The 21,287-nt window shown below is 47.8% G+C and overlaps 1 protein-coding gene across 4 annotated transcripts in view; it reads left to right on the forward strand.

Moving 5' to 3' along the window:
* The window catches only part of USP9X (ubiquitin specific peptidase 9 X-linked), a 593,271-nt gene that overhangs the window by 336,851 nt on the left and 235,133 nt on the right, over positions 1–21,287 (forward strand). For all 4 annotated transcript variants that reach the window (XM_082246987.1, XM_082246989.1, XM_082246990.1 and 1 more), the window contains exon 19: positions 4,696–4,936. In XM_082246987.1, coding sequence (XP_082103113.1) covers positions 4,696–4,936 — 241 coding nt within the window. The remainder of the gene's footprint in view (positions 1–4,695; positions 4,937–21,287) is intronic.

Genomic DNA, 21,287 nt, shown 5'->3' on the forward strand with positions numbered 1-21,287 from the left:
GCGGTGCATTTTCGCGCGGTCTGCCATCTTTACTATGGGCACACATGTATAGCTCCTCTGGGGCGATCCTGCATGTCATTTTGGCGCCATCCGCCGCCATTTTGTGGGCAGTGGAACGATCGGTCCGGCCGCATGTCGGCGGCCATTTTGGCGTAGCCTCCAATGCATCCCTATGGGGCAGCCATTTTCCCGGGGTCTGGCATGTAGTCCAGCCCTCTCCAGCAGCACTTCCTTTCCATCAGCAGCAAGGACACTGGTAGCAACGCTCTGCGGTCTCTCTCTTCTGATTCAGATGGGGATGTGGCTGCTGCTGCTGTGAGCGTGCCCTTTTCAGGGTCCCGCTCATCCTTGGACCTCCCGGAGTCTGAGGGAGAGGCTGAAATGGAGGGTGTTGATACATCCTCCCCAGGGTCACCTGAAGAACGGGCGACTATGGATGAGTTAATTGTTTCTGTTAAAGAAACCTTGCATTTAGAGGATGAGCCCTGTCCTCCGGGCGTTGTGTCCTCATTTGGGACGCACAGGACCCGCAAGTCTGCGCAGGTTTTTCCCTGCCCAGCGGAATTCCATTACACTGTTAATGAAATGTGGCGCACTTTGAAACGTCCATTCCTGGTACCTAGTCGGTTCAAATTGCTTTATCCTTTTGCGCCGGCTACGGAATCACGATGGTGTGTGCCTCCACAGGTGGATCACACTGTGGCCGTATTGAACAAGGCTACCTTGGTTCCTACTGAGGATACCCCAGTTTTTTCGGGATCCCACGGACCGGCGGTTGGAGTCTCTAGCCCGCCATTCCTATATGGTGGCGGGTTCGTTGCTCAGACCCGTTTTCGCGTCCGTTCTGGTGGCTCAGGCGGTGGCTGATTGGACTAAGATGCTTAGGGGCAATCTCGTGTCTGACGTGCCGCCTGCCCGGCTGGAAATGGTGGATCAGATCCACCTAGGAGTCATGTATTTGTTTGATGCAGCCTTAAATGAGGCCCCCTTGGTGGCTCGCCTCTCTAGTGTCGCGGTACTTAACCGGCGACTGATATGGCTGAAGAGCTGGTCGGCCGACCAGTCCTCGAGGAAAACTGTTGCTGATTTTCCCTATGCTGGCTCTCGCCTTTTTGGCGAGGCGTTGGACACCTTGGTGAAAGGCGTCACGGGGGGCAAGAGCACTATGCTGCCCCAGAACCCAACAAACAAGTCTTTCCGAGGCGAGTGGGGTTCTGTGCCTAGATCCAATCAGGGGTCCTTTCGTGCCTTTCGGAACCAATCCAAGGGCAAGCCCTTCAAGGCTCAGGGCAACCGGAAGAAGCCCTGGGCGGGTAAGCAGACAGCCGGCAATGCCGGCTCGGCGGGACAATCCGCCTCTGCCTGAAGGGGCGCCCTCACCCGTTTCAGGGGTGGGGGGACGTTTGCGCGGTTTCCTCCAACCTTGGCTGCTCCGCATTTCGGACAGGTGGGTTCAGGAAATCTTTCGATCAGATTACAAAGTGCATCCTATTCTGGACCTAAAAGCGCTGAACCGCTTTGTGCGTGTTCGGAAGTTTCGGTTGTGGCCTCCTTGAGTCCAGGAGAATTCCTGGCTTCGATAGATCTGAAGGATGCGTACCTGCACATCCCCATTTTTGAGGGTCATCAGCGGTACCTTCGGTTTATCGCAGAGGACGACTACCAGTTTGTGGCGTTACCTTTCGGTCTCGCTTCGGCACCAAGGGTGTTTACCAAGGTGTTTGCGCCGGTTCTGGGCCTGCTGCAGGCCCAGGGCATTGCGGTCCTGGGGTACCTGGACGATCTGCTTCTGAGATCGCGTGCCAGACAGGACCTTGTGCGCGATCTGTCCATCACGGTACAGACGCTCCAGGAGTTCGGATGGACCATCAACGTTCAAAAATCGGCGTTGTCTCCATTGCTTCGCCTTCCCTATCTGGGAATGGTTCTGGACTCTGCTCAGGCAAAGGTGTTCTTGCCGGAGGACTAGCTCCGGACTTTGCGGGACGAACTCAGGTCCCTCAGGGACAATCCGTCCTTGTCACTCAGGACCTGCATGCGGGGCCTGGGGTTGATGGTGTCGGCCTTCGAGGCGATTCCCTTTGCCCAGTTCCACACGCGGGCTCTCCAGACGGAGATCCTGGCCAGGTGGGACAGACTACCTCAGTCCTTGGATATGGATGTCTCCTTGAGTCGCCAGACCAGATTGGCTCTTCTATGGTGGATCCAGTCCCCGTCGGTGGCGGAAGGCAAATCCTTTCGTCCGTTGGTGTGGACAGTGGTTACCACGGACGCCAGCCTGTCGGGCTGGGGTGGAGTCCTGGGCACCTTGTCTGCCCAGGGCACTTGGTCGGAGTCCTCCCTCCCGATAAATGTGCTGGACTTACGAGCAATAAAACTGTTTCTTCCAGTGGTCGGACCGTCTCTGGGGCCTACCTGTTCGCGTACAGACGGACAATGCTGCCGCGGTGGCTTACATCAACCAACAGGGGGGCACCAGGAGTGCTCGAGCGGCCCGGGAGGTGACCGACATTCTGTCTTGGGCCGAGACTCATGTCCCGGCGATCTCAGCAGTTCACATTCCGGGTGTGGAAAATTGGCAGGCCGACTATCTGGGCCGCCAGACCCTGGACCAGGGGGAATGGTCCCTACACCCGGAGGTCTTTCAGATGCTGTGTGCGAGATGGGGATCCCCAGACGTGGATCTGTTCGCATCCCGGCTAAATCGAAAGGTGGAAAGGTTTGTGGCAAGAACGCGCGATCCGTTGGCGGACGCCTCGGATGCGTTGGTGGCCCCTTGGCATCAGTATCGTCTGATGTACGCCTTTCCTCTGATTCAGTTGCTATCCCGGGTCCTTCGCAGATTGGCCTCGGAAACGCACATGGTGATTCTGGTGGTGCCGGACTGGCCTCGCCGGTCCTGGTGCGCCGACGTTGTTTGCCTGGCAGTGGCGCCTTCGTGGCGTCTGCCTTTGCGGGAAGATCTCCTGTCTCAAAGTCCGATCTTTCATCCTGCTTTACAGTCGCTGGCTTTAACGGCCTGGCTGTTGAGACCCATGTCTTGAAGGACAAGGGTCTATCCCCTGAGGTTATCCCTACCCTAATCAAGGCTAGGAAATCCTCCTCTGGTAAGATCTATTACCGTACCTGGAAAGCCTATTTCGCCTGGTGTGAGTCCAGGGGGTTCTCCCCTCGTTCTTACTCGGTGTCGAATCTTGGCTTTCCTCCAGTCTGGAGTGGATCAGCGCCTGGCGCTGGCCACGATAAAGGGCCAGGTGTCTGCACTGGCTGTCCTTTTCCAACGCCCTGCGGCGTCTCATTCTTTGGTGCGCACCTTCATTCAAGGTGTGCAACATCTGGCTCCTCTCAGGAAGGAGCCTTTACCTCCATGGGACTTGAACTTGGTTCTGTCCGCGTTACAGCGTGCTCCCTTTGAAAACATCAGGGAGATATCGTTGCCTCTGCTGTCAAAAGGTTGCTATTCTGGTGGCAATCACTTCGGCTCGCAGAGTGTCGGAGCTGGCGGCGTTGTCTTGCCGCTCCCCTTACTTGATACCTCACAAGGATAAGGTGGTTTTGCGACCACCCCCATCTTTCCTTCCCAAGGTGATCTCTGAATTTCACCTTAATGAGGACATTGTCCTGCCTTCGCTTTGTACGAAGCCTAAACATCTAAAGGAGATTGCCTTGCATTCCTTGGATGTTGTCAGGGCGATCAGGGTTTACCTGTCTACGGAATCCTTTCGGAAGACGGATTCCCTCTTTGTCCTTCCTGAGGGATCTCGGAAGGGCATGGCTGCGTCCGCAGCAACTATTGCCAAATGGATCAGACAGACCATTGAGCAGGCTTACGCCTTGAAGGAACGGGTTCCGCCATTCCCTGTTAAGGCGCACTCTACCAGGTCTTTGAGTGCATCCTGGGCCTATTGGCATCGGGCCTCGGTGGCCCAGGTGTGCAAGGCGGCGACTTGGTTGTCGGTGCACACCTTTTCCAAGTTCTACAAAGTAGATGTTCTGGCATCAGCTGATGCTTCTTTTGGCCGCAAAGTTCTCAGTGCGGCAGTGCCATGATGGACCCTTGAATTTTTTTCTGGGTCCCTGGCTGTTGGCATTTGCTTTCCTGGGCTGTTGCTCCTGTTGAGCATTGTTTTTTCTGTTGCCCAGTTGGTTCTCTTACGGTGCATGTAAGATTCCTTTCTCTGATGTGGGTACTGCGTTGCCTTTTCTACGGTTGCGTCTCCCACCCCTCATGTCTATACTGCTTTGGGACATCCCAACAGTGATGACTTAGAGAAGGCAGCGACTGTCGGAGGACATAAGAGAAAACTGAATTTTTGTAAAATCTTTCCTGTAAAATTCCTTTCTCTGAGTCCTCCAACAGTCGCCGCCCCCGCCCCTCTTTTGGGGTTCTTATTACCTACTGCTATGCTACCAAACTGAGTTGGGAGTGGTGATGCAGGGGGGGTATTGACCAGATGGGACAGCCCCCATGGGTGTGTATATGCTAATGCCTTTTGTCTTTGGACTAAGTCTCTATGCCTAGCTATTCCTGCGGGTAGGAAGACAATACCCAACAGTGATGACTTAGAGGAGGTGGCGACTGTCGGAGGACTCAGAGAAAGGTATTTTACAGGTAAGATTTCACAAAAATTCCGTTTTTTGTGGTTCTGCTATTGAATTGTCCTAATGTGTGTTGTTTTTTTTTTTTTTTTTCAGGGCTTTCCGGGGCAAGCACATTACCCTGGTTGTGCGATTTCCAAATCAAGGCAGACAGGTGGAGGATTTGGATATTTGGTCTCACACAAATGACACAATAGGTTCAGTTCGTCGCTGCATACTGAACCGTATCAAAGCCAACAGTGCACATACAAAAGTTGAACTATTTATTGGTGGAGAGCTTGTAGATCCTTCTGAAGACAGAAAACTGATCGGCCAGCTAAATTTGAAAGATAAAACGGTGAGTTTTTTTTTTTTCTGTTAAATTTTTAACCTAAACATGTCAAACTGCTTATTCAGAGTAGCATATTAGTCAGAGCCAAGCGGAGTTCACTCTTGTTGACCTCATTAAAAAAAATCCGCTTAGATATTTTAGTAATGTTTCCTATAAAGTCAATGGAGAGTTAATTGCATGCTTTGAACATTGGCATTGACAAAGGAAAACTGACGGCTAGACTTTCGGATCTAGAGGCACTTAACCAAATCTGGGAGTTGTGGCATCTTGGATCGGACCCACCCTAAAGCATTCTATTTTTGAGTTACGGTAGTTTGCATCTTAGCCTACAGCCCCCTGTGGAGGCTCTGGCAAGTTGGGGCACTTCCTATCCCTTCTTTCTCTTTTTTTTTTGCATTTTCTACTCTGAGTTTCTCCCCCTTCTTCACAGTTTATTTAATACAAGTGATAATATATTTTACTCTTTATGGTTATTTGAGGTTCTTGTCGGACCCTGTATGCCAGCACAATCTGTAATTGATTAAAGTCTATGTTATATTGTTAATTAAGGCGATATATGCTGGACTTTATTTTTGAACTGTTATTACGCCTTATCTCAGCTTCTTGTTCACAAATACCATGTGCTGTCATTGTACTTTGTGAAATTATACATACTGTGTCTGTACTTTTTTTTTTTTTTCTATAACCTTTGATAAAGTTAATAAGAGAATAACTAATTTACTAGAGTCTGCTTTAGTTTCATACCTAAACACAGAAGCAGGAAGGATGGGCTTTTCCTCCAAGATTACTACTAAGCAGCCATACAGAAGCGATACAAATACTTGATTCCAACCATCCTCAGACATACAGTGGGTAATGAAAAGAATCACCCCCCCCCCCCCCCCCTAAAATGATCACATTTTGTTGCTTTGCAGCCTGAAATGAAGACACAAAGTTTGTTTTATCCAGCTGTATTCACTCCAGTGCAACCTATTACATCCAAGTGAAAGGTGTAACCGCAACATGTCAGAAAAATATTTAAAACTTTTAAAAACAAACATGGCATTGTATAAAAGGATCATCCCTTGTATCAGTATTTTGTTGAACCACCTTTTGCTTTAATTACAGACTGTAGTCTGTTGGGATTTGTCTTTACTAACTTTACACATCTAGACTTTGCAATATTTGCCCATTCTTCTTTGCAGAACTGCTCAAGTTCAGTTACATTTTATGGTGACTTTTTGTGGATTGCAGTCATTCCACAGATTTTCAATGGGGGTTTAAGTCTGGGCTTGAGCTAAGCCATGCAAGCACATTCCCCTTTTTTTCCTCCAACCACTGTGTGGTCATTTTTGCTGTGCGCTTTGGGTCATTGTCATGTTGGAAGGTAAACCGTCTTCCCATTGACCACTTTCTGGCAAAGGGAAGCAGATTTACCTCAATAATTTGACATTATTTTGCCCCACATTTTTCCTTTTATCCTGACAAATGCTTCTGTCCCTGCTGCAGAGAAACACCCTCATAATAGGATATTGCCACCTCCATGCTTTACTGTAGGAATGGTGTTATTTGGATACTTCAGCTAAAGAAAAAGCTCCTCAACCAAGGGTGTGTTTGCCATCATCTACAAATAATATTCCTCTATTTTGTGGGATTGTAAAGGGCAACTTGTTCACTTACGAAGGCAAAAGGATACTAATCATAAAGTTTAGATTTTATTAGTTACATATTCTAAAAAATCCCCAAGCTGGGAATTACATCATAAACCTCCTATACAGACAAATTCAATTGGGGAAAAAAAAAAAGAGGAAAAAACATACAAAACATGTCAATGCACATATGGTATCTAGCCCAATGTGGTAATTCCAGCTATTTGTAGTTGACATTCATTTTTGTTGCACATCCTGGTACAATAGATGCTATAAAGTGCTGGATAATCCAACGCGTTTCAAACATTAAATTTTTTCTTCAGGAAATATTTACCACTCTCTAAGCATACATGGCCATTATTAAAGCGGAGTTCCACTCAAAAGTCTCCTGACCCCCTGACATGCCACATTTGGCATGTCATTTTATGGGGGGGAGAGCGGGTACCTAGTCTTGACAGATACCTGCTCCCACTTCCGCTAGGGATGCCTAGATGGCTGCAGCGGAAGTTCTCCTCTCCCCTTCCCTCCCTGCAGTCTTCTGGGACACTTCACAGGTCCCCGAAGATTGCCCAACTCACTGTCACAGCTGGCTGCCCACAGTAGTGATGCCAGCGCAGTGGGGAGAAGAGGGAGGGAACCGAGGCTCCCGCCAGCTGCATCGCTGGACCGTGGGATAGGGGAGTGTGTTTATTGAAAGTCAGCAGCTACACTTTTTGTAGCTGCTGACTTTTAATAAACAAAAAAACAGTGAAACTCCGCTTTAAATATGCATCCATTATATGTTGAATAGTATGCACTCATAACATACAAAAGACTTACATAATGTAAAGCGTTTGTCATATCACTAACTATCTGAGCAGGTAGACCAAATTCTCCTCCATGTACACAAAGACCTTCTGGGCAGAAGTAAACCCCCAAGTTATATATTTCATGTGTAGAGCAAAAAACCTTTTCGCTTTCGTTCGTCCACAGACACAGCGCTCCATAGATCATAACTACTGGGTTATATTGCCTCCTCCAGGAGTAGGACTGGGCAGAACAAAAAACACCTGGCTACGCCCATGGGCCATCCTCAGCTTGGTATATAACCCCCCTCTCTGCTCTAGGTAATAAGTCTTAATCTGTCTAGTCAGAAGTAAGGACCTAGGCTCCTGAGTTGCAGCGGTCCCTTGGCCGACAGCTCCCCTACTAGGGTGGCGAGAATTCTGTCTGGAGCTTTACCTGCACCATGGAACAGTAAGTACAGTCCCCCCCCTCTCCCCTTTTTGGTGTTTTTTTTTTTTTGGGGTGGACGCGGGTAGCCTCCAGGGACTATCGGACCTGCATGCAGGTTCCCTGCGCCTATCCTTAAAAATCCCTCAGTGAGCTGGGCTTCCCACACTCCCTTTCCCCTCTGTCCAGGCCTGGAGTCTGGTGGGAGCCCCAGGGCAGAGGATACAGTGGAGACCCCTGGGGTCTCCCCTGTGTAAGGGTCCTCGGATAGTGTGTTCTGCCCTGGTAGTCTGGAGGGGTCCCAGTGTAGGAGACCCCTGGGTGCCATACACCATTTTTTGCAGTGTGGGTGTAGTGCAGGGCGGTCCCAGTGCAGTGCGCGCAGCGGAGTCTCCCCTAACGTCTCCTACCTTCAGGAGGGGGTCCCCTTGCAGAATGTGCAGTGTTGCAGAGGGCACAGGGAAGATCCTGGCAGCATGCTGTAGCTGATGGCGGCCATTTTCCCTTAGACTGGCTGGTCTCCAGTTGGCGGCCATGTTTGTGTAGCCCGATGTCAAAGGGCCCATTTTCGCTTAGTCCGGGAGATGCTGGAGATGACCCAAACCTCGTGGGGATGCCGAAGCTCCTCCTCTTCCTCCTCAGTTTCCTCTTCCTGTGCCCAGGATATATGAACAGGGATGACGTACATGGTGATGGCTGGGTCTGAATTCTCAGCGCTCCTTTGATCAGTAGGGTGATTCCTTGTTATCTCTCTCTCTCTCTCGCTGCTGATAGGTACCCTAGGCCTTGGGGGGGGGGGATTCTTTAGTGGTGCCAAAAGATCGTTTTTTGTCTTCCTTTCCTTTTGGAGCATCAGGTCACATCTCCTCCACTGACCCCCTCATGGAGGTGGCAGGTCCCTCGGAACCCCAGCTTCCCATGGTTGCACTGACAGTGGTCCTGCAGTCTTTGCCCACAGGCCACTTCCACCCGAGACACCATAGGCCTAGGAGGAAGCATTCCCTCCCTCCCCTGCTCAGTCTGTCTCATCTGATTCTGAGACTGATGTGGACGTGGTCCGTCCCAGGGGTAGCTTAATATCACACCCCCAGATTATCTGATTTTGAGGATGATTCCTCCATGGTCACAGCAGCTATTTAATGGTAGAAGCACTTATCACTGTTGTGTGTGAGACTTTAAAAATGGAGGATGCTGTTGATGTAGCCACGGATGTGGCTGTGTCGTTTAGTACGCACAAATCGCATCTTACTCCGAAGGCTTTTTCCTTATGTGCCTTATTTTGGACAGATTTTCCTGTAAGGAATGGGAACAACCAAAATTACCCTTTCTGGTACCCAAACATTTTGATGTACGTTACCCTTTTAAAGAGTCACTTTTAAAAAAGTGGACCCTCCTGTTTCCAGGTTGAACAAGGTTAACATGATCTCAGTAGAGGAATTCCCGTCCTTTAAGGACACGGCTGACAGGAAAGTGGAGGCTGTGGCACGCAGCATGTTTACTATGGTTGGTTCGACATTGTGGCCAGTCTTTGCCTTAGCCCTGGTGTCTCAGACCCTAACTGAATGGGCCAAGCTTTTGCGCCAGGGCATGGGGGGGTTAGCAGGTCCCCGCTGCTTATGTTGATTTAGCGGACCATTTCGTCCATGGGCTACAGTTTATTTGTGATGCAGCTGTGGATACAGCTCCTGTGCTGTCCAAACTTTGTTTCAGCGGTGTTTATTAGGAGTGCGATGTGGCTCAAGAATTGGTCCGTAGACCAAGCCTCTAAGAAAGCTCTCAGTGATCGGCCCTTTTAAGGTGATCGCCTGTTTGGGGCTACCCTGGATGTTATCATTAAGAGGTATCATGGGGCGGGCGTTACCTTCCTGCCATAGTCTAGGAAAGGGAGGCAGCCTCATCGCAGACAGGCCCCCCCCCCCCCCCCTCCTCAGCACATAGGAAATTCTTTTGTGCTTCTGGGATGGAGAATAAGGGAAAAATCTTTTAAATCTTCCCCAGGAGGTTACAAGCATCCTTGGTCTGGTAGGTCTAGAGCTAGCTTCTCCGGACCCGCAGACTAGACACCTTCAGCATGAAGGTCTGCTTATGTCCTGAGTCTCCTTGTGCGGATTTAATTCCTGCAAAGGTTCAGGTGATGATCAAACTACCTAAGGTCCCCCCTATCTATCCCTGTCCAGAAAATTGATTTACCTATGTCTGATTCTAATTCTGACCAGGGTGGTCCTTCCTATGGACAAACTTCAGGAACCACAAGCTGTAATTCACTGGCTGCTGTCAGATAGTTCTCTCTCCCATTTTGCATACAAGTTCTTGGTCTGGTAGTATCCACCTTTAAGTCAGTCCTACATGCAGCTCCTTTAGCATGTTTGGCTCCACAGGAGGCTACCGAAGTTCGTGACGAGGTCATAGGGACCTCTGACAGACTCCACAGGCGTCAAAGGGCCACAGTAAGGCCAATGTCATCCTCGGCTAAGGATCCAATCATCCTGGGGGCTGTACATTTCCCTTGAGGGTTTTCCTCTGAGAAGACCAGTTGTCCCAAAGGCTGATCTTTCATCCTGCTTTAGTCACTGGTTTTAATGGCTTAGCTATTGAAAGCCAGGTACTGAGGGATAGAGGTCTGTCTGGATCAGTGATCCCTACTATGGTGAAGGGGAAGAAGTCCTCTTCCAGCAAGATATAACCTAATTTGTGGAAAAGCATGCATTTCTTAGTGTGAGTTGATTGGCGCTCATCCTCCATCCTTTTCTGTGGCTCGGATCTTAACCTTTCTTCAACAAGTGTTGATAAGAAGTTGGCCTTGTACCATCAAGGGCCAGGTTTCTGCCCTGGTAATCTTCTTTCAATGACCCCTAGCCATGCACTCTTTAGTTCGTACCTTCTTTCAGGGGGTTCGACATGTGGTTCCACCTGTACGGTCTCTCTTGCTGCCATGGGATTTAAATTTAGTACTTTTGGTTCTCCAGAAACCTCCATTTCAGAATATTCTGGAAATTCCCTTGCCTACGTTATCCCAGAAGGTGACCTTCTTGGTGCCTATTGGCGCAATTATGCTGTCGCAGTCCCTATTTGGTGGTCCATAGGGATAAAGTGGTTCTTCGTCCCTGTTCATCATTCCTGCCCAAAGTTGTCTCTTGACTTCCATTTGAATGAGGACATTGTCTTGCCTGCCTTGTGTCCCAAGCTGGCTAATCCCAAGGAATTTTCTTTGCATACCTTGGATGTGGTTCGTGCAAATCTGGTGTATCTGGCAGCTACGGAGTACTTTTGGATGTCGGACTCGCTTTTTGTGGTTGCGGACGGACCAAGAAAAGGGCTGGCCACTTATTCGCCTACCATCTCCAGATGGATCAGACAGACTGTGACACAGGCCTATTTCATTAAAGGTCAGGTTCCATCTTTCCCTGTCATGGCGCATTCTACTCAGGCGCTGAGTGCTTCTTGAGCCTTCCGTCATCAATATCGCAAGATTGCAAGGCGGCCAGTGCATACCTTCACAAAATTCTATAAGGTAGATACTTTGGCATCTGCGGGATGCTTCTTTTGGCCGCAAAGTTTTGCAGGCTGCATTTTAAGAGGGGCTGTTACCTCTTGAGGGGTGTTTTTCTTTAACGTTTTATTTTTCAGACGGGGCCTTGGGGCCCTGTGACCCGGTTAAGGCTCCTGTCTCCTGGTTAAGGGCTCTTATGTTTAGCCTTTTGGACGTCCCAGTAGTTATGATTTATGGAGCACTGTGTCCGTCAAAGAAAGGGAAAATGTGATATTTTGTACTTGCGTAAAATCCATTTCTCTGAGTTCATCAATGGACACAGCACCCACCCCTCTATGGAGTTCTAATACTTCTAATACTGCTTGCTGCTAAACGGATTACCTAGAGCAGAGGGGTTATATACCAAGCTGAGGATGGCCCATGGGCACAGCCAGGTGTTTTTTGTTCTGCCTAGTTATACTCCTGGAGGGGGCAATTTAACCCAGTAATTATGATTTATGGAGCACTGTCCGTCAATTTACTCAGAGAAATTGATTTTACGGTAAGTACAAAAATCCAATTTTTTGAAGGGGAGCACTGTAAATAAGCACAAATAATGGTAAATATCTCATTATGCCCAGGCAAAAGCACCCTCTTCCCTGCTAATCCTATAGTGAAATGTGTACTTAGTTACAGTTTATGTAAAGCGAAATTTGGTGGTCCCAGTATAGAATTGCCCGGATCGGCTCTCTAGTGGGGGCAGCAAAGCCCTGCCTCTAAATTCAAATCCTCTCTATCGCTCCGTGACAGAGCAGAGAGGGATGGTGTCTCCTCGAGGTCCCTGGCGTTCTCTTCAAATACCGCGCGTCCCCCGGTTCGTGCAAGGTGTGGTTGCGTCACTACTGGTCCCTAGGGTCCTTCCGCAAACTCTCAGGCATGCGCAGACCGCACATGTCATGTCAGAGTGTTTGGGGCACGTTTCCCCACGTGATACCCTCTGAGGCTGAGGGGCCTCCGGGTCCCAACTATCCATCCATCCATCCATGTACTGCCGGCGGTCCTCGAGTCCCTTGTGCCCCCGGTGTAGGTGGCTTGCGGGCGACGGGCTAGCAAAAAGCGCCCCCCACCTTCCCCTGCCTCATCAGATTCTGAATCTGATTCAGCCGCTGCGGATGTGGGTCACCCTGCTGGGTCTGCAACCACACGCCTGGAATCCTCTGATATACAGCTTGATTCCTCCATGTCTACAACCACGCACGAAAAGGCGTTGGTGGATGCACTGATTGGATCTGTGCGTGAGACCCTGAAGATAGAGGACACAGCTGAAGCTAGGACAGAGGCGCAGGTGACCTTTGGCACTCACAAGCCATCCAAAGCAGCAAAGGGATTTCCTTTCCCTGCCTATTTTGATAGAATTGTCGCTTAGGAGTGGGGGCAACCGAAGTGTCCCCGATGGGGTCCCTAACACTTTACTAGGTGTTACCCCTATGGGGAGTCCCTTCTTAAGAAGTGGACTGTGCCACCGATGGTGGAACCTCTGGTTTCCTGATTTAACAAGACAACCATGATTCCAGTTGAAGAGTCCCCGGCCTTTAAGGATCCAGCTGGCCGGAAGGGGGAGGCTGTGTATTCACCATTGCCCTAGTGTCAAACTGTGACCAAGTTGGCTAAGCTCCTACACCATGACCTGGAGGGGGAATAGCTCCCCCCTGCCTTTGCAGAGCTGGCGTACCAGCTGGTCCACGGGCTGCAGTTTATCTGTGATGCCTCTTTGGATGCAACCTCCCTTGGCAGTGCTCCTTTGACGTGTCTTTTAGCTCAAGTGCTGGTCTGTGACTCGGACTTAAAAAAAAAAAAAAAAAAAAGGGCCTAGACTGATCTTTCTTTTCAAGGAGATTGCCGGTTTGGAGCTACCCTACAAGATCGAGTTTCACTCTTGCCCCCGGCAATGTTTTTTCCTTCCAACTTGTGCCTGTCTCCAGACCGCTTACAGGGTCTGTTTGGGGCGGTACAAGACCTGTTCCTTCAAGGGAGGATTGTCCAGGTTACGACCTCGGAACATTTTCAGTTTTTTGAACAATGGAAAGGTAGCCTCTTTTTTTACTCAATCCAGTTCCCAGGGAGGAAGGCAAATCCTGGACTTCAAGACTCTAAACTGCTTTGTGCGGGTACGGAAGTTCAGAGTGGAGTCCATTCGAACGGTGGTGGCATCCCTGTGTCTAAGGGTTTTGCTTGCCTCTATCGATATCAAGGATGCCTACCTTCAAATTCCAATGTGTGCCAGTCACTAGCGTTTTCTCCGCTTTGCTGTGGGAGAGGAGCATTATCAGTTTTTGGTGTTACCCTTTGGTCTTGCTTCTGCTCATCGTGTCTTCACTAAAGTGTTAACCCCGGTGCTAGCTTTAATACTCGCGGTACTGGCCTACTTGGACGATCTCCTTCTGCAAGCGGAGTCTCCCTCTACTCCGGTGGATAACCTAGAGATGACAATATGAACTCTGCGGAAGTTCGGCTGAATTCTGAATGTTCAGCAGTCTGCTTTGGTTCTGTCCACAGACCTGGTCTATCTGGGCCTGACTCTGGACTTGGTCTTAGCAAGAGTACTCCTTCCTCTAGACAAACTCCAGAAATTGCGGGCTGACATTCGCCTCCTGCTGTCTAACAATTGGTCATCCCTCCCATCCTTGCAAAGGGAAATTCTGACCAAATGGGACAAAACCCCGCAGTCTCTGGACACTCAGATCTGGCTGAGTCGGGGCACGAAGGAGTCCCTGATATAGTGGCTTCATTCTCTGGCGCTTCGGCTGGGCAAATCCTTCCTCCCCTTGTATTGGACAGTGGTCACCACGGATGCCAGCATGAGAGGCGTCCTCGTCAAGCATTCTGCTCGGGATCTGGACGCTAAAAGAGTCCAGACTCCCGATCAATGTCTTGGAACTTCAAGCGATCACTGTGCCTTGGCCATTGGACGGATTATCTTCAGTGTTGTCCAGTGCGCATTCAATTGGACAATGCCACGGCCATGGCTTATGTAAATCACAAAGGGGGCACAAGATGTGTCCTTGCGGCTCTAAAGGTAGCCAGCATTCTAAGATGGGCCAAACGGTTCATTCCAGCCCGTTCCGCCGTACATATTTCCGGGGTGGAAAATTGGCAGGCGGATTACCTGTCGGCAGGCGTTGGACCACGGGGAGTGGTGCCTTCATCTGGATATGTTTCATCAGCTGGGTCTCCGATGGGGGACCACCGGGATGGATCTGTTGGCACCTCTGCTCAACAGAAAGGTGCAGAGGTTTGTGGATTTGTCACGGGATCCTCTGGCCGATGCCACAGACGCGCTGGTGGCCCCCCTGGGGTCAGTATCGTCTGATGCCTTCCTCCTCTCAAGCTTCTACCCACTCTACTACCCAGGATCGAGGCAGAAGGGATTCCGGTCATCTTAGTGGCTCTGAGTCATTGATTCCTACACTGTTGAAAGCTAGGAAATCTACCATCATGCGTGGAAGACATAGCGTGGTGCGAGTCTCTTGGGGTTCTTTCTCGCTCCTTCTCGGTGGCTCAGATCTTGAACTTCGTTCGACGGGGGGTTGAACAGAAATTGCCTTGAGTACCATCAAGGGCCAGGTGTCTGCTTTGGCAGTCTTTTAACCACTTTTGGCCAAACACTCCCTGATGCATACCTGTCTTCAGGGTTTCTGAAATTTGGTTCTTCCAATGGGGGCTCCATTGCCACTTTTAGATCTTAATTGGATCTTAATTTGGTGCTTTCAGCTCTACAGATGTCTCCCTTTGAAAATATTTGGGAGATTTCCCTGCTTACGCTGTCCCAGAAGGTTGCCTTTATAGTGGTTGTCACCTCTGTGCGCGGTGTGTTGGAACTGGCGGCGTTATCCTGACGGTTCACCTTACCTGGTGATTCACAGGAATAAGTTAGTTTTTCTCCCCCATCTGTAGTTCCTTCCAAAGGTTGTTTCTTCCAAAGGTTGTTTCTGATTTTCATTTGAATGAAGACCTTCTATTGCCTTCCTTGTGTCCCAGGCCTAAACATCCGAAGGAAATTGCCTTGCATGCCTTGGATGTGGTTCGGGCAATTGGGGTGTACCTGGCAGCTACGAAGTCTTTCAGGAAGGCACTCTCTTTGCGCTCACATATGGACCGCAAAAAGGGTTGTCGGCTTCCTCTGCATAAATTTCCAGATGAACCTGACACTGTGGTTCAGGCCTTTTCCATCAGGGTGTCCGGTTCCTTTTTTCCCTGTCAAGGCACCCTCTGCTAGGGCACCTAGTGCCTCCTGGGCCTTTCGTCATCTGGAGTCAGTAACGCAGGTTTGCAAGGCAGCCACCTGGTCATCAGTGCACACTTTTACCAAGTTTTATAAAGTGGATGTGTTGGCATCTGTGGATGCTTCTTTTGGCTGCAAGGTTTTGCAGGCTGCTGTTTAGGAGGACCTGATCCTTTTTTGAGGGTGTGTTGTTTTTTCCAGTGGGCTTCAGTTGTTTGGTTGAGCTCCTTTTGTCTAGTTTGCTAATTTTGTTGTTCCCACCCCTCATGTTTAACACTGCTTTGGGACGTCCCAATGGTTATGAATATCAGAAGCTGTGTCCATCAATGAACGAAAGAGAATGTGATTTTTGACTAGCCATAAAATCAATTTCTCTGATCGTTGACGGACACAACATCCACCCCTCTGTGGAGTTATAATTCTCCTGACCCCTTGTAACAAAATTGAGTCGCTAAAGCAGAGAAAAGGAGTATGCCCCCTGGGACTGCCCATGGGTGTAAACAGAATTGTTTTCTGCCTAGTGTCGTACTCCTGTAGGGGGCAGTATAACCCAATGGTTATGAAGATCGGGAGCTGTGTCCGTCAATGCATATCAGAGAAATGGATTTTATGGTAAGTCAAAAATCCCATTTTTTATACTCTGCATATGTTTGCCAACACGTTTCCCAAACTCTTGTCTTTTTCCCACATAGAATGAACTGCATTTCTAGCGCATTAAATAAACTATACCTTTAATCTTGCAATTGATAGTGTCTAGCTGCAAATTTTTCTCCATTGGGCAAGACACTTTCTTTGCATCTCCTAATTACCGAGCATTGCGTGCATCCTCCGCAAGGGAATGTTCCCATATCTCAGCAGGGGTCTTTTCTCAGCTCACCTTTGTATTCACTTTGTACCAAGGATTCTTGTATTGACACTGCTTTTTTTGTAAGTGATTGAGGGGACAGGTGTTACTTATTTACGTATTACAGGGTCATTCGTTAGGATTGACCATTGTCATTTAAGAATTTTTTTAATTTCCTCATGTTCATTTGAAAATCTTAAAATTGCTTTGTTAGGGTTTAGTTTTGTTTTGGATTGCATACATTTTTATTTTTGAGTAGAGCATCTTGTCTATTCATAACCCTAACTTGGTTAAACACCTTCTTTAACCACTTCCATACAGGGCCAATTCTGGCAGTCCGCTCCGACATGTAAAAATCATATTTTTTTGCTAGAAAATTACTCCGAACCCACCTAACATTATATATGGTTTTTTTTTAGCAGAGACCCAAGGGAATAAAATGGCTGTCATTGCAACTTTTTTTATCACACAGTATTTGCGCTGCAATTTTTAAAACACATTTTTTCTTTTTTGGAAAAAAGTTTCATGAATAATAAAAAAATAAAACACTAAAGTTAGCCCAATTTTTTGTATTATGTTAAAGATGTTACGCCAAGTAAATAGATACCCAACATGTCACGCTTTAAAATTGCGCACACTCGTGGAATGTGCCCATACTTCGGTACTTAAAAATCTCCATAGGCAATGCTTAAAAAATGTTTTCAGGTTACCGGTTTAGAGTTACAGAAATTAGATTTGTTGCTCTCGTTCTAACGTTTGTGGCGATACCTAAGATGTGTGGATTGAACACCGTTTACATATGTGGGGGGACGTACGTATGCTTTCACTTCTGCGTGCGGGGATGGGCGAACTTTAACTTTTATTTTTGCTTTCCTTTTTTTTTTTATCACTTTTATTCCTATTACAAGGAATGTAAACATCCTTGTCATAGGAATAGTGCATGACAGGTCCTCTTTATGGAGAGATCTGGGGTCAATAAGATCTCTCCTACAGGCTGGAGAGCCTGAAATAAAAAAAAAAAAAAAACTATCTCTGCTATCCAGCCGAGAACACGGCAGTATATAAAACTGCCAGGCCTGATATATTGTCGCGCCTGGGCCTCCGAGTCCTAGAAACTGCAGGGGACCATCTGGTCTTCAGTATTATCTATGGTGTACAGATTTCATTACCCAAAGCCCAGGACGTCATATGATGTCCAGCAGGATGGAAGTGGTTAAGAAAGATTTTGTATAGCCCCCTCAACAGCAACCTCCTAGTGAGTCCATCGGCCTCTTTATAAAAATCCTTGTATGTGGTGCAGTTTCGCCTAATATGTAAAAATTGGCTAAATGGAATAGAGTGCTTCAAAAATTGTGGCTGGAGACTGCTTTTTCAGGAGGATTTTCATAAAGAGGCCAACAAACTTACCAGGAGGTTGCTGTTGAGGAGATATACAAGATCTTGCTTAAAGAAGGCGTATACTTGATTTATGGTTATGAATAGAAAAGACCACCAATTCAAAAATAAAAATGTATGCAATCCAAAACAAATAAAACGAATAACCCTACCAGAGTAATTTTAGGATTTTCAAATGAACATGAGGGAATTCAAAAATTCTGAAACACTGGTCAATCCTAACGGATGACCCTTGAATACGTAATTTAGTAACAACTGTCCTCTGCACTTACAAAAAAGCAGAATCAATACAGGAATCCTTGGTACAAAGGTGAAAAAAGACCCCTGCCGAGATATGAGAACATTCCCTTGTGAAGGATGCGCTCAATGTTCACTAATTAGGAGATGCAAAGAAATTGTCTTGCCCAATGGAGAAAAATTTGCAGCTAGACACTTTGTCAATTGCAAGACTAAAGGTATAGGTTAATGCGCTGCCAATGCGTTTCTTCCTATGTGGGGAAAAACACGACAAGAGTTTGGGAAACTTGTTTGCAAAGGTATGAAAATAGGCAATGTATATTTACCACTGGGAAGACACATAGTGAGAACACACAATTACAAGATGCCAGGGTTCACCTTTATGGCCCTAGACAGACTTCCTATCCCCTTGAGGGGAGGGGACTGGAAGACCCTGCTCCAATGCGAAATGTGCTTGATCAGATGCCTAAATGCCACGGATCCCCCCCCCCCCCCCCCCCAGGACTTAATGAGGCTGAACGTTCCAGACCTTTCCTAGAGGGCTTTTCCTCTGGGAAGACTGTTTTTCAATTATTCCTAAGCATATAGTGAATAGAAGTGAATTTCTATAGCCTTAGTTGTTTTGGCTAATTGGTGCACAGATACTTATAAATCTTTTCCCGAGAAAAATTCACCCTTAAAGTTATAAATAGGATGACGGTACTTATTGGCTTATTATTTAAAGTATTTTGCAATATTTTTTGAATTTTCATGTGTTTGATAATTGCTGTACTTATTGCACTTGTTGCATATAGGCAGGTATTGCACCTGCATGTAAGCAGGTATTGCACGAGTTGTCTTAGTACACAAATTTGGTATCCTCAATTGTGGTTGATATTGCATATTAGTCTGCAGAACAACTCCACACGTGGTCTGAGCAGGACACCCCAGTTCTCCTCCAATTCAGGTATACCCGGCACAGGAAGGCCCCAGTCTAGTTACTGGGTCCTACATTAGGCAATAGGGGAAGGTTTAATTTACATATTTATCCGTCCCATCTATTCGGATCATTGATCAGAATACGTGCCACCTTTTCTGTGTCGGCGGCGGCTCCTCAATTTTGTTGCAGCCTAATGTCCGGGAGGCGGCTCCAGACATGGCGCTGACATGACCATGAAGTGTGCGGTCTGCGCATGTGCGAGAGTTTGGGGAAGGATCCTAGGGACCGGCAGTGACACAACCACGCTTTGCGCGAATGGGTGCATGTCCGATATTGGAAGAGAATGCTGGGGACCTCGAGGAGATGCCATCCCTCTCTGCTCTATCACTGAGAGAGAGGGTGGGTTTCTATATAGAGGCAGGGATTTGCTGCCCCTCTAGGGTGCCGATCTGGGCAATTCTCCTATACTTGGACTACCAAGTTTAGCTCTACATAAACTATGACTGTAAGTACGCATTCCTCTATAGGGTAGCAGGGAAGGGGGTGTTTTTTATCCCCCCCCCTCCCCTCTTTCCCTGGGCATTATGAGATATTTTTACCACCATCTGTGCCTATCCATTATTATTTACAGTACTCCCCTTCAAAAAAGGTTTTTTGCTCTACACATGAAATACAGTTGTGCTCATAAGTTTACATACCCTGGCAGAATTTGATTTCTTGGCCATTTTCCCGAGAATATGAATGATGACACAAAATCTTTTCTTTCACTCGTGGTTAGTGTTTGGCTGAAGTCATTTATTATCATCAACTGTTTACTCTTTTTAAATCTTAATGACAACAGAAACTACCCAAATGACCCTGATCAAAAGTCTATATACTCTGGTGATTTTGGCCTGATAACATGCACACAAGTTGACACAAAGGGGTTTGAATGGCTATTAAAGGTAACCATTCTCACCTGTGATCTGTTTGCTTGTAATTTGTGTGTATAAAAGGTCAATGGGTTTCTGGATTCCCGACAGACCCTTGCATCTTTCATTCAGTACTACAATGACTTTTCTGGATTCTGAGTCATGGGGAAAGCAAAAGAATTGTCAAAGGATCTGCGGGAAAAGGTAGTTTAACTGTATAAAACAGTAAAGGGATATAAAAAGATATCCAAGGAATTGAGAATGCCAATCGGCAGGGTTCAAACTCAAGAAGTGGAAAATTAGGTTTTTTTTTCAAAACCAAACCACAATCAGGTAGACCAACTAGAATTTCAGATACAACTGCCAGGAAAATTGTTCGGGATGCAAAGAAAAACCCACAAATAACTTCAGGTGAAATGCAGGACTCTCTGAAAACATGTGGAGTGGCTGTTTCAAGATGTACGATAAGGAGACACTTGAAGAAAGATGGGCTGCATGGTCAAGTCGTCAGAACAAAGCCATTACTATGCAAATGCCACTAAGTATCCTGCTTACAATACACCAGACAGCACAGAGACCAGCCTCAAACCTTCTGGCTCAGTCATTTGGAGTGATGAGACCAAAATTTAGCTTTTTGGCCACAACCATAAACACCCTACATTTGGAGAGAGTCAGCAAGGCCTATGATGAAAGGTACACCATTCCATTGTAAAACACAGAGGTGGATCGCTGATGTTTTGGGGATGTGTGAGTTACAAAGGCACAGGAACTTTTGATCAGAATTGATGGCAAGATGAATGCAGTATGTTATCAAAAAATCAGGGTTCGTACGGTCCTGGAAATCCTGGAAAAGTTTTGGAATTTGTAGATGACACTTTCCAGGCCTGGAAAGGTCATGGAAACTTAGGAAACACACTAAGGTTTTGGAAAAGTCATGGAATTATTTACTGTGGAGGAGCGGGGTGCGGATGCTTAATTTTAATTTATTATTTTATTCCCTAATGATATTGTATTGCCAGTGCCACATACTATTTATATTTACTTCGCCTTCCGGGTCCGCGGTATGCGCGTGCGCTGTCACTGGCCAGCAGCAGCCGAGGAGATGATCGTGAACCAATCAGGCAGCGGGCAGGGCCGGCCGAGGTTTGCCTGGAGACACTGTGACTGGCCAGCAGCAGCAATAACAGCCGGGAGATAACAAACCAATCACAGGCAGCGGAAGCGTCACTGGAGGGCGGCCTGGCCGCATGAACGTGTTGATTACGCGGAAGGGGGCGGTAACCATTTCGGTTACCGCACCCCCGGGTCATCACGTTCATGCGGCCGGCCCGCCCTCCAGTGACGCTTCCGCTGCCTGTGATTGGTTTGTTATCTCCCGGCTGTTGCTGCTGGCCAGTCAGTGTCTCCAGGCAAACCGCGGCCGGCCCTCCCCGCTGCCTGATTGGTTCAGGATCATCTCC

Source organism: Pelophylax lessonae, assembly GCF_965119305.1.
Source record: "Pelophylax lessonae genome assembly, chromosome: 2".
NCBI lineage: Eukaryota > Metazoa > Chordata > Amphibia > Anura > Ranidae > Pelophylax > Pelophylax lessonae.